Here is a 26,233-nt window from a genome sequence, read left to right as displayed (position 1 = left end):
TTGTTGCATTTCTATCAGGTGTTTTAGGTGGTTTCCAGAGCATTGCTATGTGGTTGCTAAGGTTTTGCTATGCAGTTCCTAGGGTTTTTAGTTGGTTAATAATGCATTCTGGGTGATTGCCAAGCAGGTGTGAATGACCGTAAGCAGTATGCTCTTGCATGTGTCTCTTGTGTTTAAAGAATGAAGTGTTTCACACATTTAGGAATTGAATGGATACCTGGGCTAAGTGGGTACAGTTCATTGTCTCCTCCATAGGACAGGTTGCGAGTCAGCAGACGTGGGTCAATCTTGGGAGGCGAGGCGGCTGTGGGACAGAGAGAGAACCGTCTGCGGAACAAGTTCTCCTCCTTCATTGTGCCGGCCAGTCTGTCCACCTGGAGGAAAAATTAGGAATGTTAATATAGTTTGTAGCATAATGTGCTGAAATACTGATGGATCATCACAGAAACACACACACACACTCAACGTTAACGCAGCAGTGTTTATGCAGTCCTTTTCCTTACTAAAAATAGATAATCATCAAAGCAAAGTGGGTGTATGTAAGCGAATGTATGTGTCCGCACCAACTTGGATGAAAATGCTTCCAGAAAGCTTATGCAACATAAAGAATTATGCTAAATGAGAAATTCAGCTGACAGAATATAAATACATTAAATTGAAGTCTGTAAATCTGAGTTCACAGATTAAACTGATTCTAAAGAGACAAAAAATGCAACCTACCACAAAATATGGCAAACAACTTTCTGTTATGTTGTCCTTGCAAATGACTCTTATGAGCCTATTCTTGTAACAAATCATTCAAAAAGACTCATGAACTTCATTCATGAATCAGTTTGAATCAGTCCTTTACTGAAAAAAAAAAAACTTTGGCTGGTTAAATCAAAATCAAAATCTGACTGACTTACCCAACTGTAATTTTTATCCATCCATCCATCCATCCATCCATCCATCCATCCATCCATCCATCCATCCAATGATCTAAACCACTATACATACATTTATCCAACAATCTAACCCACTATCCATCCATCCAACGATTTAGCACACTATTCACCCATCCATCCATCCATCCATCCATCCATCCATCCATCCATCCATCCATCCATCCAATGATATAACGACCTAAATCACTATCCATCCATCCATCCATCCATCCGGCTATCTATCTGGCTATATATCTAATTGTCCATCCTTCCATCCATCCACCCATCCATCCATCTATCCATCCAACAATCTAGCCCACTACTAATATATCCATCCATCCTTCCAATGATATATATATATATATATATATATCGTTCGTTATATATATATATATATATATATATATATATATATATATATATATACAGTGGGTACGGAAAGTATTCAGACCCCCTTAAATTTTTCACTCTTTGTTATATTGCAGCCATTTGCTAAAATCAGTTAAGTTATTTTTTTTTCCTCATTAATGTACACACAGCACCCCATATTGACAGAAAAACACAGAATTGTTGACATTTTTGCAGATTTATTAAAAAAGAAAAACTGAAATATCACATGGTCCTAAGTTTTCAGACCCTTTGCTGTGACACTCATATATTTAACTCAGGTGCTGTCCATTTCTTCTGATCGTCCTTGAGATGGTTCTACACCTTCATTTGAGTCCAGCTGTGTTTGATTATACTGATTGGACTTGATTAGGAAAGCCACACACCTGTCTATATAAGACCTTACAGCTCACAGTGCATGTCAGAGCAAATGAGAATCATGAGGTCAAAGGAACTGCCCTGAAGAGCTCAGAGACAGAATTGTGGCAATCGACAGATCTGGCCAAGGTTACAAAAAAAAAATTCTGCTGCACTTAAGGTTCCTAAGAGCACAGTGGCCTCCATAATCCTTAAATGGAAGACGTTTGGGACGACCAGAACCCTTCCTAGAGCTGGTCGTCCGGCCAAACTGAGCTATCGGGGAGAAGAGCCTTGGTGAGAGAGGAAAAGAAGAACCCAAAGATCACTGTAGCTGAGCTCCAGAGATGCAGTCGGGAGATGGGAGAAAGTTGTAGAAAGTCAACCATCACTGCAGTCCTCCACCAGTCGGGGCTTTATGGCAGAGTGGCCCGACGGAAGCATCTCCTCAGTGCAAGACACATGAAAGCCCGCATGGAGTTTGCTAAAAAACAGAGAAATAAGATTCTCTAGTCTGATGAGACCAAGATAGAACTTTTTGGGCTTAATTCTAAGTGGTATGTGTGGAGAAAACCAGGCACTGCTCATCAGCTGTCCAATACAGTCCCAACAGTGAAGCATGGTGGTGGCAGCATCATTCTGTGGAGGTGTTTTTCAGCTTCAGGGACAGGACTACTCCTGGGAAAGATGAATACGGCCAAGTACAGGGATATCCTGAACGAAAACCTTCTCCAGAGTGCTCAGGACCTCAGAATGGGCCGAAGGTTCACCTTCCAACAAGACAATGACCCTAAGCACACAGCTAAAATAACAAAGGAGTGGCTTCACAACAACTCCGTGACTGTTCTTGAATGGCTCAGCCAGAGCCCTGACTTAAACCCAAATGAGCATCTCTGGAGAGTCCTGAAAATGGCTGTCCACCAACATTTACCATCCAACCTGACAGAACTGGAGAGGATCTGCAAGGAGGAATGGCAGAGGATCCCCAAATCCAGGTGTGAAAAACTTGTTGCATCTTTCCCAAAAAGACTCATGGCTGTATTAGATCAAAAGTTTTCTTCTACTAAATACTGAGCAAAGGGTCTGAATACTTAGGACCATGTGATATTTCAGTTTTTCTTTTTTAATAAATGTGCAAAAATGTCAACAATTCTGTGTTTTTCTGTCAATATGGGGTGCTGCGTGTACATTAATGAGGGGAAAAAAAAGAACTTTCAGTTTATTGTATATTTAAATATTTTAACCCTAAAAAGTACATAATTTACCTGCAGTTATTGACTAAATTTGCTAGATGCATTCATTAGATATTCAGGTTTAAAATGTAGGGTAACAAAATGAAAGATTTCAGGTTACATAAGACGACACTAATCAAATGAGCAAATCTAAGCAACATGGGCTTTTAGTTGCAGAGCATCTGAATCAACTGAATCAACTTCCCAGCATCATCCCTTCTCATGAAAAGGATCTAAAAATAGTCTTTGTGCTGCAGTGTCGGTCTGAGTGGGGTGTGGGAGCCACCCTCTATAAGTTGCACAGTTACAAACCCTGCTCTACCTCTCTGTCTCTCCTTACAGCTCTGCAGGATAATGAACCCGCCTTGCATGTGGCCAGGCAGTCAGGTCAACCAATCACAGCTCAAAGCCACAGCTAGAGGGCAGGGTGGGTGGATTCAATTAGCCATGCATCTGGCTGCTGTTCAGTTTTCTCTGTTTACAAGACTATGAGTGGCAGAGAGACAAAAACAAATCCTGAATAGACTAAACAAAAATAACACCTGCAAGGAGAATGAAGAAAGAAGAAAAAAAATATATAAACACAAAAAATGCAGTTCACACACTGTACCATGACTTCAGTAAACATTTTCTATGATGAGCATGTTTTTAGATGATGTATTAAGACTTGCATAAAGTCAAAATGTAAAGGTGATAACTCTTCATAATGTGGAGAAAAAAAAAAAAAAAAAACTAAAAATTACTTTTATGAAAAAAGTAGTTTGGCATAATCTTTTATTATTTTAGAAAATAAATCACTTTTTCCAATAAAACTGCTTATTAAATATGGAAAACCTGTGGTGAGACCAAAGTCACATTGTTCACCCCACATGCAGAAACATTTAGGGGAATGAATGAATGAAACAAAGTCAACAACATCCACAGCACCACACTCGTTTACTCTACCCACTCATTCACAGTCGCCAGTTCTGACCACCTGCACTTGTCACAACCAATCAGCACAGACTATAATAACCACTCACCACACTTCACTGTTGTCTTGTCTCATTGCTACTCGACCATCTACGTATCGCTTTGAGTGTAGAGCCTGGTTTATACTCGCTGTGTCAGCACGAGCGCGAAGATGCATCCACCTGCAGAGGGCAGTTCGGAGACACAAGAGCCAGGCCGATGTTAGAAGATCAGCGACACCCTAGCATCATCCTGGGCAGTAGGTCTGGCTCTCAACCAGGGACATCCATCTTCGACTGCCCTGTCGCAAGCTGAGTCCTCCCTATCATCAACAAAGTCACATACAGGCTAAATCTTCCTCCTCACTACAGAATTTCACCTTCTTTTCATGTATCCTTGTTGAAACCATATACTGATCTTCAAGCGGTAGCCGATCAAACGGAGCACCCCTACTGATAAGGCTGCCTCCTTAACGCACACCTAAAATTCGAATGCAACATTTTTGCAGTCGATTGTGGATTTTTATTTTAAATTCGATCAATGTTAGAAATTCTATTTTTATTTTTTTATTTTTTGACAGCCCTGGTTGCCAATTATCTATTAAGAGAGAATCATTTTCAGGCTTTGTTATAAGGGAAATAATACCCCTTTAAATTGATAAAGTCATTACCCTCTGAGCAATACATTCGTTACACATGCAAAGTAAAGGATCTGTATTAAGTCCCAGAAATAGATGTAGAATTCAAATGAAAGTCTGTCAACAACAGGGGATTTCCCTCTCTACATAGAGAATAGCACTGATTTAATTTCCCCAAGTGTCAAAGTGCACTCACAAAGATCTTTAAAATCCTTACCAATGGTGGGAATATAGTCCTTAACCATTTTAAGAAAATTCTCACAATTATCCATATTAAGTTCAGAGGTATAAAGGTTGTCATAAAAGGTGGTAACAAAATTAGAAATTAAAATTGGATCTGAAACCATTACATTTTTTTTCCAGCAATTCCTCTTCTCTAACACACACAAAAAATCAACTGGAGTTGGTCTCTCCTTCATCAAGCCATTTGGCTCTACATAATAGTTCCTGTATTTTTTTATTTTTTTTATTTTTAGAGGTTTTTAAATCTTTAATTCTTCTAATGGTGAACTGACTGACCTTACATGTGACCCTGGAGTCTGGACCACAAAACCAGTCGTAAGTGTCAGTTTTTCAAAATAGAGATTTATACATCAACTAAAAGCTGAATAAATAATAATTCCATTGATGTAAGGTTTATTAGGATCTGACAATATTTGGCTGAGATACAACTATTTGAAAATCTGGAATCTGAGGGAGGAAAAAATCAAAATGCTGAGAAAATCGCCTTTACAATTGTCCAAATAAATTTTTAGCAATGCATATTACTAATCAAAAATTAAGTTTTGATATATTTACAGTAGGAAATTCACAAAATATCTTCATGGAACATGATCTTTACTTAATATCCTAATGATTTTTGGCATAAAAGAAAAATCAATCACTTTGACCCATACAATGTTTTTTGGCTATTGCTAAAAATATACCCCAGCGACTTAAGACTGGTTTTGTGGTCCAGGGTCACATATTTAAAAAATTCCCATTTTGGTTTATACCCTTCATCAGTTTTGTCAGAGAATATGCCTGAAAACAAGTTCTTCATACTATCATTAAAGGAAGCATCTTTTAAGAGTGAACAGTTACATTTCCAGTATCCATGTAGCCTTGGAGTTTTATCAGTGTTGCTACACAATTTTAAACTAATGTGTTTATGATCTGAGAGAGGAGCAAATAAGTAGAAACATCTTTTTACTAATTGAAGAGCTGAGGAAGAGAGCAAGAAGAGATCAATTCTTGATTGGGAAGACCTGTTTCGATTAGATTAAGTGAATTCCTGTAAATCAGTGTGAAAAAATGCCATGTATTGTAAGAGAAAATTCTGAACATAAAATGTTACGCTCATCATATCGTGTAAATCAGTGGAAAATTAATGGAAATGATGATTCTGTCTGAAGAAATATGAAGTAAATGTATAAATATATCCATATTTCTCCAAGTCTGTGCATTTTTGGACTATAATCCCTTAGTGAAGCTGAAGCTGTGTGAACACAAATAAACCGCAGCAGATGTGACTGTGACTGAATATGAACGCATGTTGTAATTCAATTCAATATATATATGAAACTGAGTTTTGTCAAAACTGTTGTCAAATATCGAAGCTAAAGATTTTAATCTTTCTAATGATACACAGTTTGTCCAGATCAAGTAAGAGTGTGATGCTTCAACGTGCTGTGAATGTGAAACAACAATAATCTGAAACTGCTGGCGATCTTTGCAAATTTATATATTAAAAACACCATGTCATGTGTCTCTCATAATATCACAATATTTGGCATTTTAGGAGAGTTAAGATTATAAAATGTAATGTGGTGCAACTCCCCAAAACAATGATATTTATGAATTAATTATTTATTATATTTGCATAAAAATATATTGTTTTGAAAGATATATTTAAAAACATTTTAGAAAATTAGTTGTGTACACTCAAATGTATTCCAGGCTTAAATATTTGACTTCATGGTTACACCAGATGACATTTGCAGAGTCATTAAATGTACTTCAATCAAAACAATATGAAATTAACATGAATCCAAAAACAAACATGTTAATAAGGTTAAATAAAAACTTTGTGAAGCATTGTCTCTGTGTTTGGCATAAAGGCCTGGCTGATGGAGCATGTGGCATTTCATGGTCTTATTAAGAATTTCAAAAGCTTATTTATTGATGTGACACTTCCTACATCGAAAGGGGCATGGCTAATAATGATTGCAATTCTAAATTTAACAAAATGCCACACTCAATTTTAGATTGAGATGAGCAAGAACATTATTAGGAGCTGGTGTATGAGAGATCCAGCAGTGGTTTGCAATAAAAGTCCCAGGAAAATAATACACTGCCATTATTCACACAAAAACAGCCTGATGTTTTAAAGACAAGCTATTAATTTCTGGTGACACTCTTGGGAGGCTCCATATTTACAGACCAAAACTGTAAAAAAGGCTTGTTCTATGTGTGCCTGATTCATTTAAACAGCATACGGCCATTGTTTAGATATTTCCATTCATAACTGGCAGCCATCGTTATGTTGATGAGGGTTTTGACCCTGCATGCCTGCACTGTGATCTACTCCAGTAATCTTTCAACAGAGCTGAGTAAATGAATGGTAGAAAAACTGAGCAGAACCAGAAGAGTGATGCCAAGCCGCTGTCGGCACAGTCTAACCAGCGTCCTCCTGTGACCCGGCAACTCTGATTTAAGGTCTGGCACTCAACAGCAGCTTCAAAACACTCCCTACTGAGACTTCAGAAGAAAACAACCCTTCATCTTGGCAGCTGACATCTTTAATCGCTTCTTAACAAAAGCCAGCAAAGAGACTAAATCCAGAGAGAGGTTGACGTTGCACTGCTATGACAACTGAATGGATCTCAGTGTAAAAGTACCAGTGAAGTTAGATCCTGTGGGGGGTTCCAAAACTTTTGCACCAAAACAGTTTCTTATTGCAGTCAGTGGGTTAGCGAACTTTTTTTCAGCAATGGAGGTCAATTCCAAAAATCTATCGCTGGAATTAGCTCAAATATCAATATTTGTCATATTTACATTTAAATTAGGGTAAACATACATGCCCTTTTTTCCGGACACATCCTGACTAAGATTTCTATACTGACTAAAATATCCAGGTTTTGGCTTTGTTAACGCTGTGTAGACCGATCAGTGTTTAACATCAAAGTACTGTGAAAGCTGTTGAGAGCAGACTGTTCTGTATACTTTCAAAAGGACTTTCCGTGTACTTTGACGTCATACACTGATCGGTCTGCGCAGCACCGCTTCAAGTTGAACACAATGTACGTGTAATTGCACCGCTTTGACCATTCTCTGTAGAGCCCACCTTCTCATGGTCAATTATGTACAATGCCTGCATGCTATTGGTCAAACTACTTTTTGATCATTACCTTTAGCATGTATGAAAACAGGAAAACAAAGTCAAAACCTGGATATTTTAGGCAATATAGAATTCCTGGCCAGGACGTCTCCGGGGAAAAAGGGCACGTATGGTCAACGTATTTAAATCAATATTTGTCAGCCTTCTGATATTCAATATTCATGTATTTGCACTATATATATATATATATATATATATATATATATATATATATATATATATATATATATATATATAAATTTTTTTCTCAAAGGAACCATCATTCTAATCATTCTTACAAAAACCTTTTTGGTTTTTGCTAAGTTCTGTGAAGTTTTTTATTTTAATAAAAAAATAAAAAATAAATGCAGTGTACATTTATAATAAACATACATAATAAATGTAATAAACATATTTTTATCTTCAGATATACTTTACTAAAACAGAATAGCATGTAGACATTTGCAAACAAATTTTTCTTTTTTTTTTTTTACTGATTAACTGAAACATGCTATTAAAATCGATCTAATTTGTATAAATTAATACAATTTCACAACTTTATTTGCGTTTTCTTCTAGATCACAGACACTATTAAAATATCCAATATCCAACTACTAACAAATGTATCACAACTCTTATACTCTTGTATGGAATTGGCCTTGCATGAACTTTAAGAACTGGACATACATACATAAATAAATATTTTCATGTTGGATCATGTGGGAAAGTTTGTATTTACAAGTTGAACACACCTGAATGCCACCACAAATTTTAAATGAAACCATGGATTTTCTTTGAGCCCAGAGATTCATAAAGAAATGCACCATCTGTAGCTAACAACAGTAACTAACTTTCCTCACAGCTAGCTGCCTCAGTGTTAGCCTTAAGCAAACCCCATGTTTTCACCCATCCAATATCCATTTGCTTTGTGACAAAATCCTTTTTGACTGCTGAGTGAATTTGTGTTTTTGAATGTCTGTGGATCAATGGATCCGGTGTCCGGACGGAATTCACGCCTGCAGCTTCTGGCTAATCTCCATCCTTACTGGCCTTTTAATCCAACTCCTAGCACTGGATTTAAGGCCTGGCCAAATGACCTATTTACTAATGTTGGCAGCACAGTAGCAGACAGAGCATAGTGTATCTCACGAGACAAGGTCTCTGACATACATCGCGTGGTGACCTTATTTTCATTTTACAGGGTTTTAGCTGAATGAGGTGCAAGCGAAGCTGTCAGTCAAGCAGAAAGTAACACATGGGACTGGATGAAACATAAATAAAGGATGGAGACTTTGAGAGGCACAAATGGATTTAGTGTTGGTAAAATAGTGAACAGATTGTCAATGCTACTTCTTCGACAACATGAAGTCAACATGAAATCAAAACTGCTTTTAATACACATTCCTGATCTTATTGTACATGGTTAATTGGTGCATGTTATTTCAAATGTAAAAAAAAAAAAGAAAAAAGAAATATCAAAATGTAGCTTGCTCTACCTCTGAAGCAACTTTCAAGGTGACATCACTAATCCCCTATTTTTTCTACCCCATTTTTATGATGAATTATTAATTAATAAGTATCATAGGGTTGCACCACATGACATTTTACACCCTGATCTGGCCTTAAAATATCAAATAAAAATATCAAAGTTAGTTAAATTTTGCAGACAAACATGTTTTAAACATTTATAAGCATAACAGATTATGCCAAATAGAAATAATAATAGATTATGCCAAAGCATTTTCTTCTCAAGAATTTCATTCTTGTAATGGGGCTTTTTTTCAAATATTAAATAAAGACATTTAAACCACCAAAACACTTTTTCATAACAAAAAACATCAAAACAAACCATAAAACATAAAAAAAAAACATGATTGTTATAGAAGAGGTGTATTCAAGTCACTATATGCATGAACTGCATTTTAAATGTTTTTTAATAAAAATAATGGATAGAAAAAAAAAAAAAAAAATAATGACTCATGTGACATCTAGCTTTCATAATCTATAATTCATGATGGAAAGTAAAAAAGGCTTTTGTCACTGAATAACCTATTTAACTAAAAAAAAAAAAAAGTCACAGAAGTAAAATGCAAACTGTGTTTCATGTAGAGCTGCAACAAAAATTCATAATAATTTAGAATGAAGATATCCGATAGTGAGTTTGAGTATTGATTAGTCACATCTATGTGGCGTGCATGGACAAGCCTGAGCATGTAATAAGGTCACTGGCATTAAACTATGAGTTTCTTTGAAGTGCATAGTATAAAGCATGAAATACAGAAAAAATGCTTTTTATTGAATTAATAAAAATAAAAAAAATCAACCAATTAATCGATCAATCAATATAACCGCAAGTTGCAGCCCTAGTTATATCCTGACTTGGCCAAAAATAACACTGCCTTTTTTTGGGCTGCAAATGGTTTCAAACAACCAGGGTAAGATGCTGGATTTCTCATGACAAAAACTCAAAATCCCAACCCCTTATGGTTTTAAACTGGTTAAACTGGCTTCAGACCTGACACTGCTTCAGGTCAAGGCAAAAATAAAGATGACACCTTCATATTAGTGGTTAAGTCTGACTGAAGTTTGAATCTAAAGGTTCTCAAGTGTGCTAAAAGGAGATCAGGGTGGTATTTTCAGGCCCTCACATGGGGAAAGTCTAAAAGCACTATCTGGCTTCCCACTGAACAGTCCCTTTAAATAGACTGACAGCATGGCCTCCTGGCTCTCAGCTCTACTAATGATGTGTTCAGCCTCGTGGGCGACCGTGACCAATAACAAGGTCATTGGCCAGCTTGTACCTTCATGCTGAGGGCCGGCAGTGCTCAGTCCTACTTTCTTGTCTGAGAAGCAGCAATTACAGTTCCTTGAGAGGCTTGATTGGGTGCTATTCAGGGACACAACCACTAAAGGAACTGAGTAAATGTTGTTTTTGAAGGCCAAGGTAACCCTTGAACACTGTGACTTAACTGCCAAAGGGTCTGCAAAAATATATCCTTAAGAAGTCTGGAAAAAAAGTCAGGTTTGAAAATTATTAAAAGAATAGTTGACTTAACAATGACTGTTCTTCAAAGTCTGTCATTATTTACCCTTCATATAGTTCCAAAGTGTATGTTAATTTATTTGATTTGATTTAAACTTCAGAAGCGTGTCAGTCTAATTTCTGAATGAATCCTTCAGGCTGGTTCTGATCAAATGAACAGAAGTGACTCAAAAGAATGAGACATCACTACTCTAATGAACTCTCAAGATTTTCAAAAATTACTTAAAGGGATAGTTCTTCCATAGCATTTTGTCCTATTTGAAGCTTAAACGCTCTATCCAACAAAAACTCTATCCTACAATTCTTACATTGTTCTACTAACTATATTTTTACCCAAAATATAACATAATAATGTGAATGTTCCAAGATATTCCAATGTTCTAAGAACAAATCTTGTTGATCTTGATCATAACACTATTTAAACAAAAAGGTTTCTTTTGAAAATTCAGCAAGTACAAATAATAAAGACGTTCCAAGAATGTTGCTCTAAGAACGTTTTCTCTCGATGTTATGAACACATATCAAATATTAAATTAGGTATAAGAATGCTCCATAAATATTACTTTAAGAATGTGTTGTCCTTACATTTATATAACTTTAAAATAAAGTATAGTCAAGGTTGTAAAAAGTTCCCTGTTAGCTGGGTAGTCCCTATTTATTATAACGGCATAGAAAAAACAACCATTAAAATTGTATTTTTTTTTTTTTTTTTTGTACTGAAATTGCTAGTAGATTTCACAGTTAATTACAAAGAAACAGCAAGTAATTTGTTGAAAAGTAGAAAGACTGAAATAATCAAATAATCCTTACAACTTCTTTACAGTTTACATTCCTCAACATTTCTCCTTTTGCGACCCACAGAAAGAAGAAAGTTGTGTTTTGTAACTAGGCCTACTGTGGCCCCTGCTGAAGTCGTGTTTTTAGTCTAGGAGTTTTATTTATTCATTGGCGTGTGATGCATTAGAGACCAGCTAATGGTGGTGTGTCTGTACCTCAGCCCTATTTCGAGCAGCTGTGTCTTTCCATCATAACCCAACATCACATCACACACTCCATTTAACACAGATTTTAATGTGTCTTATGTAGGTCAAAGCAGATGAACATGAATTTAAAAACTTTCGTAAAATATCTCCCTCCCTCTCCTGCCGCCCCACACAACCTAATTTCTGCAGTTTCTTGAGGGTTCTGAAATTACACCTTGTTTCTTATCCTCCCCATCAACACTAATTGCAAACAAGGGCAGCGCTACACATAATTAACATCTGATTACACATGTCTGGATTACTGAAACAAATTCCCTTCAAACATCCAGTACAATCTGGAGGATTTTAGTTCATTCACTCCATTTCCCGTTCAACCTCATTAAACCTTTAGTTATCAAGATCCAGAGAATGTTATCAGTGCCATCCAGACATTCTACTGATACGATGCAAATAAAATAACAAAATCATTAAACAATATGACTTCTAACTACAACTGCTTTTATTACACTGATGACTTTTATAATTTCTATGATATAATTAAATTCTATTATTGCATTACTATTGTTATAATTACTGGAGAACATACACTGTAAGGGTAAATTGTGAAAATATAGGTTTATGTATTCATAGCAATGTTAACATAGCCTAGGTTTCACCCTAAAATTAAAAGAAAAAAATTAAATAAATAAAAAATATAAGAAATTATATTTTGTATAGGAAAAAAAGCAAAATCCCATATACAAGGCCATTAATATTTTGTTTTCTGTTCTGAAAATTAAACATAGCTTCTCCAAATTACCATCATGCATGTTTTTTTTTTTTTTTTAATTTATAAATGTTTTTTTTTCATATTAAACCAATGAGAATTGTGCTTAATAATGATAATTTAAAATAATAAAATAATCCCACAGAAAATGTAAAAAATCCTAAAAATGTACTTTATATTTTAATTCAAAATTTACATTTTTGTTTTTACAATTAAACACAGCTTCTCCAAATTCATTACCATCATGCATGCTTTTGTTACATTTATAAATGATTTGTTTTCATATTACAGTAATGAGAATTGTGCTAAATAATGATCACTTCAATAAAATAATGTCACAGACAAGGCAAAAAAATCGATAAATATTTGCTTTAAATATATATATATATATATATATATATATATATATATATATATATATATATATATATATATATATATATATTTAAAGCAAATATTTATCGATTTTTTTGCCTTGTCTGTGACATTATTTATTATATATTTCTGTTGTGACAATTCATGCAAATTCTCATTACCACCATGCATGTTTTTATACATTTACAAATATGATTTTCTTTTCATATTATAGTAATAAGAATTGTGCTTATTGATCACAATAAGAATTGTGATTAATTAAAATAATATAAATTAAACTGTCACAGACAATGATAAAAATCCTAAAAATATGCTTTAATTTATTATTATTATTTTTTTTAAGAAATGAAATGAAATTATTCTTATTTTTGGTTTTGGAAAACCTTGATGAGGGCTTGAATATCATCAGTTTTCAAATATGACTTATTAGCAGAGAATTTCTCGACAACATCTGTTTCTTAACGTTTTGATGACACTAATAGGCTCACTAAGTCACTGAAGTGCCAAAAGACAGATAAGATGTTCTGATCTTTTAATGGAGTCAGAGGGAGTATGTGCACATACAGCACTGACACCAAACTCCAGATTTTCCTACTGAAAAAGAACAGTCTTTCTGCAGCATTAGATTAAAATGAGTTTTGCACATGTGCAAGTGCTGATAGAATAATCCTGCAAATACCAGCTCGAGTGTTAAAGCAGAGGAGGGATTACCCAAGTGTTATGGTTTATAATCTGACCTGAAAGAGAACAAATGCTAATGGAAGTGATCACTGATGTCTTCAACGTGATGGAAAAAACATTAAGATATTGACCTTTAGTGTCCTTTTCCCAATGCTGCATATGTCTATTTCTGTCCTGATGTCCTCTGAGGTTATTGACTGAATGATCAATAGAAACCAGCTCTGGGCTGCAAAAATTAGCACATGGTCATTTGGTTTTAGAGAATGCTAATGTTGCTCCATGTGTAGATAAGAGTAAATGCATGTGGGCGAACACTCAATTAAAATGTTAGTGGGGGTGGAATTATAAACATCTTGTTCTTCTCTGAGAGGTCAAATCACCTGCTCTGGTCCCCATTGTGAGGTTTGACTTTGTCTGAATCTGATTCTGAGTCCATCTAAAGCGATCATGATGAATAATGATTTGAACAGTTCATTTAAGAATTAAGAAACAGTTACATATGTCTTTGCAAAACTGTATCATTTCCTTTCTTCTGTGGAACATAAAATATTTTGAAGAATTAAAAAATTTCAATTTGAATTTTCATGCTGTTTTTTTATACAATACAAATCTATAGGCTGTCAAGTTCAAAAAGCACTGAAAAGCACCATAAATGTACCTTTAATAGATTTTTAGAACGTAACAGCAACTTGTCAATACGAATCAGGAGAAAATAAGAATCATGATTTTGTTGTTTAAAATAGAGATCACATTTCTCCCACATTTCTGAATAGACACCTAAACAAAACAGCATGCAATTTACCAAAGGTTCAAAATGTTAAACGTGCAATCTATTAAATATAATAACAACAACAATAATAATAATAAAAATAATACATCAATTATTTTTAGAAAAAGAAATGGTTTGAGTGATTTATTCAATGACTCAAAGACTTCACTTGTTTTTAAACAAATCTCATGAAAGAATGATTCAATGGCTCACTCATAAAGACTTTGGCTGCATCCGAAATCACATATTTTCCTAATATAGTAGGCGAAAAACAGTTATGTGACGAAGGAAGTTTGTCCATTTATAGTACTCATAGAAGAGTAGGCATTTTAATTACTTTTCAGAAAAGTACAGTATGTACTCAAGAAAGTATGCGACTGTGGACGCAGCCTTCACTTGTTTTCATTACCGAATGAATCAGCATTTTTAAAAGCAAATCTACTGGGAAAGAGATGATTCAATGACTTAATCATAAAGATACTTATTCTCATAATACATGTTTTTAATGAATCTCTTGAATGATCGACAAATTGACAAATGCATTTTTAAACAGTAACTTGTCACCACCTACTGGCAAAACAATGTAAATGATACAATCTTTATTTGAAGCATCAAGTCACTTAAATAAAAGAGATTTACCATTTTGTTCGCTTAACATCAGTGTTTCTATCAAAACTTATTATTATTTTTTTTAATCAAGATCACAAACTTTAATGAATAATCATGCACCTTAATGTGGCATTTTCATATAGAGAAGTTTTTTTGTAAAAACATACTCCACTAATCTTTGCTACTTTGAAAATTATTATTATTTTTTTTTTTTACAATGTGGAAAAGAGCAGCTTGAGTATTCTACTAAATATCTCCTTTTGTGTTCCTCAGAAGAAAGTCAATCATATGGGTTTGAAATAGTATGTGAGAGACCAAATGCGTTTTTATTTTTCAATGAATTATTCCTTTAACTCAGAATAAGGTCAAATGGACAGTAAACATCAGGGTTTTAATGATCTAACAATGAGTTACATCAGTCGTGAGTCATTTTTGGCTTGGTCAGTCAGAAGCCGTAACTGCTTGATGGCAACAATGCTAATGAAAACATGGGAGTGTTCTCCCCCATTTCCTTTTATAAAAAACATCACCAAAGTACGGCCATTAAAGCGTTACAAAGAGATGGTTTGATAAATAATAGCTCACTATCACCATCATTAACTTTTGGACGAGCTGCTAGTTGTAATGATTCTTACAATCTTAATTTGTTAAAAAGTAAGTGATGTAAGAATATCAGTACAGAAATCTGGGACATTAAGAGAGACCTACAGACCTCCTTTAATTTAAAGGTATAGTTACTCCTGAATTTATTTTTTTATTATTATTATTATTCAAGCTCAATTAATTCAAAACCTTCTTTTATCTGTGAAACACAAATAAATATTTTTTTAGTGTTTTTTTTTCTTTCAATGGGGTTCAATGCTATTCTTCTATGAAATTCTTCCAAACAACAAGGACTGGACCCCACTGACTTTGTATTTTTGTGTACATTTTTCAAAACATCTGTATTTGTGCTCCACAGGTTTGGAAAAACATGAGCATGAGTATATGAAAGAACATTCTTTTTTTGTGTGAGATATTACTTTAAATACAATAAACTTCTGATCATCTACTGGATTCCCAAGTCAACTGCCCTGTATACTAACCTGTCACACAGTTAATCTAGGTCTATCAAGGTAAAATCCGTTAAACCTTGACCAAGTGCTACAAAACTTTGTAAACATAACACAAATCATGTTTGCTTGGTCAATGATTAGATGACCCATTTACACACACCTCTAACAAACCAAAACATACAGTTACGGTTGACAGTAAATCCTGGAGGAATTGCATTGGTGGAACATGGATTCAAAATGTCTTCTAGTTTTAACTATACTTGGACTGATTCAGCTCATTCATTGTTCCTGACATTTTTTTACCCTTCTAAATTCCTTCAAAATGTGCTCATGAGCAAAAAATAGCAGCGAAAACCAAAGGGTGCGATAAGCTTAATTTTAAAGCAAGTTCTGATAAAAAAAAGCTGCAGAGAAAATCAGAAGCATTTCTCAATCCTGTGAGTCATATGTAAAAACAGCTGCCGGGGCCCTCTTATTCCTCTGATAGGCTGAAATGGCATCTGGTGATATTTATACGCAGATGAACATTATAAATTGAATTTCATTCTGTAGATCTCTGGAAAATCATCTGCTGCAGTGTGTGAATTATACAATGACTTTCAAGGGAGTTAAAAAGATTTTTTAACTTTTTAAACGAATTTTAAACATCAACTAAATTATTACATGTAAATATAAAAGCAATTTTATGGCATTCAGTCTGCCATGGTTTGTCTAGAATAATGCAAACTTTAATTTTGTGTCACTAAATGTTATTTATCTTCGAGACTGTAAACATTTTTGTGAAATGTAAAGCTATAATGCTGATTAATAATAACAGTAATTCAGTTTATCAATGCATGGATGAAAACTGACCACTATGGAAATCTTTAGATTAGCATACTGTTGCTATGCTTATCTTATTAGATAATATAGGTAAAAATAAGTAAGTAATTAAGTAAATAAATAAATAAAATATAGTTTAAAAAAATCCTTTTAAAAAACTTTCAATAATAATAAAATTAGATTATTAGAAAAGTTTTATTTGAAAACATATATAACATTTTAATACAACTGTGTGTGTATTCTATTTTCAGATTATTTTAAGAATTTTCCTATTCTGACAATTTTTGTTTTAAAATTATAGATAATATACGTAAAAATACAAGGGTTAGTGATAAATACTTTTATTATATTTTTTTCTCCATTTTTGATTATTTAATTTTTTTCATGTTCAGACTTTTTTTTTTTTATTAGGCTACATTTCACTTTGAATGCCATTATTTATGCTCACTTTAACTAAAAACATCACACAGAGAGGATGATTTTTATTGCTGTATTACAAGAATGAGGATTACATTTTGTTAATTAAAGTAAAGAAAATTAATGGCAAATGTGCTTAATTGTCAATCTTAATAGTCCTAAAATTGCTTTAATTTTTCCCAAGCAAAAAACAAAAAAACCTAAACCTCTAAACCCAGTAAAGATCTATAAAAGTTCTCCATAAAAAAAAAAAAATAAATAAATAAAAATGGTTATTTGCTAGAACATGTGCTGCAACGTTATTTCCATTTTTGCTTTTAAAAATATTCTTACATAATAATTCAATGTAATAGAATAAGGTATCGATTTCACTCAAACAGCTCGGAACAGAAACTTTGTAGACTGCAGTTTAAACCAGGTTGCTCATAACAGAAATCAGCGTTCTCTGCTGAAATGATGGTTTGTGGGAAAGCACAGTTGACCTCTCTCTGTACATCAACTCCCCACGGGACGACTCAGCCCCTACCAACTGCACACAAACGCGCTGCAAAGGTGCACCCCTGGCGTGTTTGTTTACACTCTGCGCTGGTTGCCAAGGTAAACATAAGCAGGGAGGGCTGGTGAGCAACAGCGCCTCTGGCACAGGGGTATGTGAAACCCGTCCCTCGCCCTTCTGCATGTGCACAATGCTACATGAGATCACTCTGATGGTTTTTAATCGCATTTCTTGACATTAGCGCTATAGCTATTTGATAACTTTGTACATGCTCTTTGAATATAAGCTGGCCAGAACTTGGCATAACTGCCTAGATTTCTTCCTCCTCATAATTCACCTCTTGTATGTTTATTTTTTCTTTCTTCCCTTAGCCTTCTTCCGACATAAGGAGGAGAGAACAGACTTGTTTACCCTTCATGAAGCACAGTCAGGCATTAAGTACAGACTTGATCAGAGTGTTTATGTAGGCTACCTTAGAATATCTAGTGGGGCCAATTAAAGCTCAGGACGGCCCAATCTCTGAGGAAGCGTTTTCCGCTACAGCACAAAGATCTCCAATTCCAGATGGCATAACATGAAGGGAACACTGTGAACTGTTTAGTTTCTTTGAATCTGTGACCAATTTTGGATCACGCTAATGCTCCATTTCACTTGCTAAATAAGAGTCATGGAAATCTTTATGCCTAGGTATATGTCATACTCTAAAACAGCTAGGTAGCATAAAGCACTAGTATGAAACGTTTTACTAGCGTAAAATATGCTGTGGGCATGTTACCATAATTTAGCAGGTGTGTTATCTACTAGTCCAAAATATTAAGCTGTAGCACTCATTGGGTCTAATGTAACATTTTCACTTACTGAACAGGTTCTAGAGATGGAAATCATTATGACTAGCTTATATTGGCAGAATCAGAATCTTAAACAGCTAGCTAGCATATAGCATTTCAGTTTACATGCTTGAATAAAATATGTAGTGTAGCACACACATTTACTGCTGACATTGATCCATGGCACTCACTGGATATAATTATTTCGCTATAATAAATCTTTGCAACTAGGTTCTATTTTTAGACACCAAGCTAGCTAGCTAGCATAAATCAGCTGACACCATTTAAGTTTACATATTTGTGTAAAATATGTCGTGGGTATAAATGTTACCATAATGTAGCAAGCATGCTAATGGCTAGTCTGAATGTTGAGCTATAGCACTTAGGTCTAATTTAGAAATTTGACTTTGAAATAAGTTTCAGTCATGGGATCTTTGCAAATAGGTAGTTCGCACAGACACAGTGACAGCTAGCTAGCAAAAAGTAGTATGTACAGATATGCAAGGTGTGTGCACATAAGTGTTAGCATAACAAACATGCTACAAAACATTTAGCCGTAGGCAGCACTTGGGTCTACAATTTCACATGTAGTAAGTGTATTTTTTGTGACCAGGTACATGCAGATACAGTACCTAAACAACTATATAGAATAAAACTGTAGCATGAAACGTTTATTTACCTGCTGGAGTAAATGTTCTGGACATTACTGTAATAGACTAGTTTAAAAGCGGTAAAAGATTAAATCCTCTTTTTTTCTGTTTTCGGTTCCCTTTTCCAGTTCTACCTGTCATTTCCTGTTCTCTTTCCACTATGTCTTAAATGTCCTATATATTTCCCCCACCTTTCTCTGTACTTTGCTGTGTCATTCTGTAACAAGCCCCCTCATGTTTACCATAGTCACACTGCAGGCTCAGAGGAGGGAAAGTAGGGCAGGATGTCTTCCAAGCTCCAAACACTGAATGTCAAAGCTAAGAGAACTTGAACAGCAACCAGGAGCATCTGATGCCTTATAGACTTGATGTGGGAAGGAAAAATCTGGAAGCTTCCATTGTAAATTACAGACGGTGTCAATCGTGGCTCTCTAAATCAGATAAAATGGACAAATCAAGTGGTTTAGAAAATATACAGGCAAGAGAAAAGAAAACCTCCTGCCAGGCATTTACTGGCAACATAGTGTAAGATGATTTGAGTGAATGCACTATGACTATAGCATGAAGAAACAAATGTCATTTAGACAGGATGATGAATAAAAAATTAACTACTTATAATGATAGATGTGGTACATGACATATGGTGTATCTATAGTAGCCTATTTACAATATTCACGTACCAAAGGGGGTCAGCATTTGGATGGTTAGCATTAGCATGTATAGCAGATGCCATAACTACAAGATTTTAGGTCCATCTTTTTCCATTGACAAATATTTCTGTTGTCCCATGAGCAAAGATGGGAGACTCAACTCAATGTAAAATCAAATTATGAATTGTAAAGGAAGAAAAACAGGGAAGTTTGGTTGTGTCTGTGCACATATACACTTGGCTGCGCAAACATGCCATAAGCTACTTTACTCAATGGAAAACATATACAGCATGACTGATATTACACTCCTAAAGCCAAAGATTGGCACACTTTCAAAGCTCTCAACATATGTCTGTTTATTACATTGTATTTCTGTAAAGCATATATGTATATAAAACATGCCCCCGGACAGATGAAAACAGCTGCTGTACTTTCTTTTTAAACATAGCATGCTGGTATTGAGTTCCAGGGTGGGAAAGAAGTAGTGTTAACATCCACCCACTTACAGCACATGCTGTAGCACAGTAGGGTGATCTATAAGGCTTCTTCACAAACTTCATCCAGTCTAGAGTAATGCAATATTACTGCACATTCAAATCTGAACAGGCTTTTTCTTGAGATCATACGGTTGGATGCTAAGCAGCAGACGACTATATAGCCGAAGTATCAGTAGAGTGTACTTTCTGTGGCCTGTAAATATTGAATAACTGATATACTGTGTAAACTATTTGTATAAGCGACTGATATATTTAAACAAAAACATTCTCATCCTGCATTCCCAGGTAATACTCTTTGTATCTGCAGACAAAGCAGACAGTCAGGTCTTAATATATTAGTTTAGGTGTAAAGGAATTAACCAGGATGCTTTTAATTAAATAAGTTCCACAACAAACATCTCCACAGATCTTCAGACGCCGCTTAGATGCTGTCAACGAAAGAGGCCATTCTATTTCGCTCCAAAATCAAAATCAGTCCAAACAAAGCTGAAACATGTGAGTAGCCTTTAGCATTAGCATTATCCTACAGTAGCATTTAAAACTTTGAAGAAACCATGAAATCAGAATTGGAGTTGTGTGTGTTAGTTAAAGTAATCTTTATGCTAGTGTATTGCTTAAAATAGCCAAAACTCAAATTATAATGGCCATTTAAGATGTATAGTCTTTGGAAGCCATCAAATTACTGATGACTCATCCTGCATTCATGGGTGTGTCCAACTTTTTGTACAATAAAATGATTCTCAAATCACCTGACATTGACTAGAAGTAGCAAATTATGGTTCACTACAGTAACAAAAATATATGTGCTGTTTGCTAAAAAGTCCTGCCCCATTTAATCCAAAATATATATAGTATATACAATGCACCTGTGACCATACCGGTCAATGAATGTGTTTGAATACACAATCTTACACCAACTGTCTTGGGGAAAGGTCATAAATGATTTAAGCAAAACTTGATTGGCACAGCTAGACTGTTGTCCATCGATTTACATGCACATCAACCTACGTGCTACGTTCTCAAAACCACTGTAAGCCTAAGCAGATCATAGAATCAAGTGCCAATGCTTTCTACCATATTCTTGGTCTTACAATGCTTTTGGGAAACTCAGTTCAACATAAAAACAGGTTTTAAGGCAAGTTTATCAATTTTCAACCAGTTTTGTATTGTTATAATGTTGGTGGTATAAGTAAATGGACATTGTTTATTATTTTTGTTACCTGCACCAAGATATCCTTGTTTAATTGTCAAAAAATCCACCGGATGATTTAAATCACACAAAATTGACTTTTGATAGCTACAGGGATTCTGTGAAAACAACAGATTGTACTTATGAATTTTTGAATCTCTGCTCATGGATAGTCTGATTGAGCCCAGTGCATAATGGGTGTTAAAGTTTTCCAACCCTTTTTCGCCATAGCTCTTTTTCTCTAGTCATATACCACCAATCTATATGGCCAACTGTCATTAAAATACCATCTTGTCAGCGGTGAATTACCCCATTAAGGGTTTACATGTAAATTAATAAACTGACAATGCAAAGTTTTTTTGTGCTTGATCTCAATATGTAATAATAGAACTTTCATGACCTGAAAAATAAAAGATATTCAGTTTTGCAAGCTTTCGGCTTATTAAGCATAATCAGAGTTGGCCTCATTATTAATAACTCATTATTAGCCATTTTCTTTCAATTTTTGCCATTAGTCAATACTGGAAGACACAAATACAAGAAACAATATATTCTAAAACATTTTATGAAAAATTTATTACCTAACATAAAAAATTATACAAAATTCAATATCAACATTTTTACAACAGATAAAAGTAAAGATTTATAATATTGGCCATAATGTGAAAATAATTACCTCTTATTCATTATCAGCCAGAATTCTACATCAATGCATCCTTACGTGCAACAGCAATGGTTTATAAAACCAGTTAACATTTTTATTGATGATAAAAAAATAAAAAAATAAAAAATAAATCAAGCCCACTCCCATGCAGATGCATTGCTAGAAACAACCTGGCCATATTTCAAGCTTTCAAGCATGAGCCAAGCATGAGTAATCAGCAGTTCCTATTGGAATGCGGTACTTGTGGATGAGAGGCTTAATATGAAGAGTTTGGCACTACTGGAATGTAGCAGCTCCAAGCAAATTAACACACAGCTGTTAAAAATGTTGTCATAATGCTAAAATAAATGCGACAATCGTGTTACCTTGAAGTTAGTCTGAAACATCATACCAAAACAGTTTTATCACACGACATTTTCAAGGGAAACAGGACGATCAACAACAAAAACACATGGGATTCTACTTTTTAATTATTATTTAGATTTTTTTAGTTTATCCACCAGGAACTGAAGTGCTACCTTCCAACTGCCACTGGTCGAAAACACACACACACACACACACACACACACACAAACACACACACACATATATATATATACATATTGGATATATATATATTGGATAGTACCACAAAGCCACACAGTTTCCTCTTTTTATGAGAATTAACTTACAAACAGCTTATTTAAACTTTTTACAATCCAACAACAGCTCTGTAGCTTTAGTATCAGAAACCACAGTAAAGAGCTCAGCTGCACAGACAGGAAGGGCAGTCTGACCAGCCAAAAACTCTTTAAAAATAAATCAGCTGTCTGGAGTTCTCACAAAGAGCTATCAGCGAGAAAAGCCACAGTTGGAACAGGAGGGTATGAATAAATTAAGGAACAAATACTGGGCTGTTAGGGTAGCTTGATTCTTGGTTTGCTCTTCCCACCATACTGGTTATTTCTGTCTGAGTAATGTGGTCCTGAATGTGCACTAGCGGTCAACCGTTTTAATGAGCAGGGTTGAACTATCGTTCATATCTCAAGAGACATTTCTGTTATCCTAATGAGAGAGAAACTTACAAGTAAACTCACGTTAGGTCGACACACTATTTACACCCTACTGCTGGTGGGGAATTGAATGACTGTGGTTGATGTCAGCGGGGTCATGACATAATAAAAACAGAAGTGATGCTATTTATACCATCAGATGTAGAAACAGAAATGACATTTAAGGAATAATTTACCCAAAAATGGGTATCCATTGGCCATCCAAGATGCAGATGAGTCTTTTTTGCTTTATCAGAGTAATTTGGAGATTTTCAATGGAGGAAGCATTATTATGGATTATGGACGTACTGAAGTTAAAAATGATAGATTTGTTTAAAACAAAACATGCAGCTTTTCACTTCACCAGATGTTAACTGATGGACTGGAGTAGTGTGGATTACTTATGGATTATTGTGATGTTTTTTTATCAGATATTTGGACTCTCATTCTGACGGCACCCATTCACTGCAGAGGATCCATCGGTGAGAAAGTGATAAAATGAAAAATTTCTCCAAAATTTCTCCAAATCTGATGAAAAGACGAGCTCATCTACATCTTGGATGGCCTGGGGGCGAGTACATTTCTTAGAAAATGTTCCACTTTGGGTGAACTATTCCTTTAATGTAATTAATATAATGTTAACATAATATTAAATATGCATATATTATTATTAAACTTATGGATGCTGTCTGGTCAATAAAGCATTCACTCATACAGTAACAAAAAATAACACTACTAATGGCCTCTCATACTCTATGGCTTAATTAATTTAAAAATCAATTAAATATTATATTATATAAACAGTATTAAATATGCATGTTATTAACTGTAAACTAATTGTATTTATATTAAACTGTAACGCTTGTAAAGGGAACTGAGCTGATACTATGCCAATTTGAATAATATTATTGTTGTTACCTTTATATTTAAATACTCAAATGTTTTTTTAAAAATATTTCAGTTCTTAACTTAAATATTGTTAACAAATAAAGGTGTTTAATGTAATACAACAACGTATTATTAGCAAATCTATACTTTTTACCAAGAGGATTCGGTTCAGTAATGTCTAAATAATGGAGGAGGCGGACAGTAGGCGACTTTATATGAAATATGTGTGACATCAACTGCAGATATGAAAAATATAACAGAACAATGCAGCGCTGTAACGTTTTAAAGGCTTCGTGCTGGTTAGGGATGGATCCATCCATCGATGGATGGATGCCGGAGAGGAAATTCAATAATCACATTCACATCCAAATGCAAATAATCAATGCTGCTCTTCGTGGTTATTTATTCTGAACAGCAGCCCATCATTCCATCCCTATCCAAAGCACAGAAGCTGTAATAGTCATAATTTCATATTTCTATCTGTCTTACCTCTCTGGTGCAGTCGCAACTTCAGCCCTCGAAGACCGAAACGTGGCAGGAGATCTAGACGTATCCGAACGACTTCATGTCAGATCTAGAACGGCTCGGTTTGGGTTCGATGCGGTTCCGATCACCCCAGCAACCGTCAGTCGTGTATTAAATAGAATGGAACTGTGCAACGCTCCCGTTTGTCCCGAAACAAAGTAACGCTCGCGCCTTGTGCCGTCTCAAAATGTGGAAAGGCCGCTCGAAATGCTGTTTTCCAAACGCGATACAGTGGAAAGTTGGAAGTTAACCGCGCACTCCTGCATCCTCAAGAGATGGAAGATAACGGAGAAATAAAATAGCGGTCCATAGCATGCCATAACCGCTGGCGTACAGCTGTGTATTCTGGTTGCGCGGACGCCAGGAAATGCCTTTGGAGGAAAGGAGGCGCTTAACCAGTCACAGTGGAAACGCGTGCGCTGGATTTAACCCTCATGCAGCCTGACGTCATGTTGGACAGCAGAACTTTTATCCTTCATGCTCTGATTTACCCAACTCCTTATATATAAGATTTGCATGCATATTAAGACCTGTCCATCCAGCTGTTGAGATTCATACATAAAGGCTAAACATAAACTAAACATGACATAATGTAACAAAATGTAAAAATGTGTCATGAAAATACACCAAATAGGATTAGGTTTTGTTTTATAAAACAATTAGGATTGTGTGTGTTACCTAAGGAGATGATTATGAATGTTTCATGAAATGAATAAATCTTTGCATGTATTTCCTTTGTCATGCAGCCAACATTATTCTGAATGAATATTCTACTGTCTTTATTATTTATAGACAAAGCTTTACAATTGTAAGAAGCTTCATATTTATGAAGTGTCATTAAATTGTATTCAGTACATCAAAAAGCGGACAATCCCAAAGAATGGACACAATTTTCATAATTTGATAATAGGTTATGAAAAGAGTATTTGTTTGTTTGTTTGTTTGTGTCATTTAGTTATACATATATACTTATTGATTCGATGTGCATCCAAACATGGAGATTCTTAAAAAATGGACACGATTTACATAATCTTATAATGGGTTATGAAAACACTTCCGTCCTTTGTTTGTTTGCTTGCTTGTTTGTGTAATGTTGTTTTCAACTCTGGATCTAAATCAGTGATTGAGTTAACAGCACTAATAATCACTCGTTGTCATTTAATATGAATTAACTCAATGTTATCAGTATCTTTAGCATAATATTGTATAATTCAGGTGGTCAGCAGGGAAAGGGTGGGCTTATATTCATGAAGTGACTATAAAACCCAGTGTGAAATATGCCTGCTTGATATTTCTGATTAGCTTTATGAGGTGTAAAGACAGGAAAAGTGCTTTGGTGCCCTCTAGTGCAACAAGAAGAAAATGTTCCATATAAACAACTATGTTCACAAAAGATTAAAAAAAAAATATATATATATATATATATATATATATGGTTGAACAACAGTTAT

At 34.8% G+C, this 26,233-nt stretch overlaps 1 protein-coding gene across 1 annotated transcript in view; it reads right to left on the bottom strand.

The window, feature by feature from the left end:
* The window catches only part of LOC109048196 (oxysterol-binding protein-related protein 5-like), a 44,070-nt gene extending 18,862 nt beyond the window's left edge, over positions 1–25,208 (bottom strand). The window contains exons 1-2 of the mRNA XM_042715692.1: positions 24,747–25,208; positions 218–374 (exon numbers count right to left, since the gene is read on the bottom strand). Of these exons, the coding sequence (XP_042571626.1) occupies positions 218–353 (136 nt within the window). The 5' untranslated portion in view covers positions 354–374; positions 24,747–25,208. The remainder of the gene's footprint in view (positions 1–217; positions 375–24,746) is intronic.
* Positions 25,209–26,233: the final 1,025 nt, after the last annotated feature.

Source organism: Cyprinus carpio, chromosome A25 (genome assembly GCF_018340385.1).
Source record: "Cyprinus carpio isolate SPL01 chromosome A25, ASM1834038v1, whole genome shotgun sequence".
NCBI lineage: Eukaryota > Metazoa > Chordata > Actinopteri > Cypriniformes > Cyprinidae > Cyprinus > Cyprinus carpio.
The sequence above is the reverse complement of the archived record's forward strand: the minus strand, read 5'-3'. Positions and strand labels throughout refer to the sequence as shown.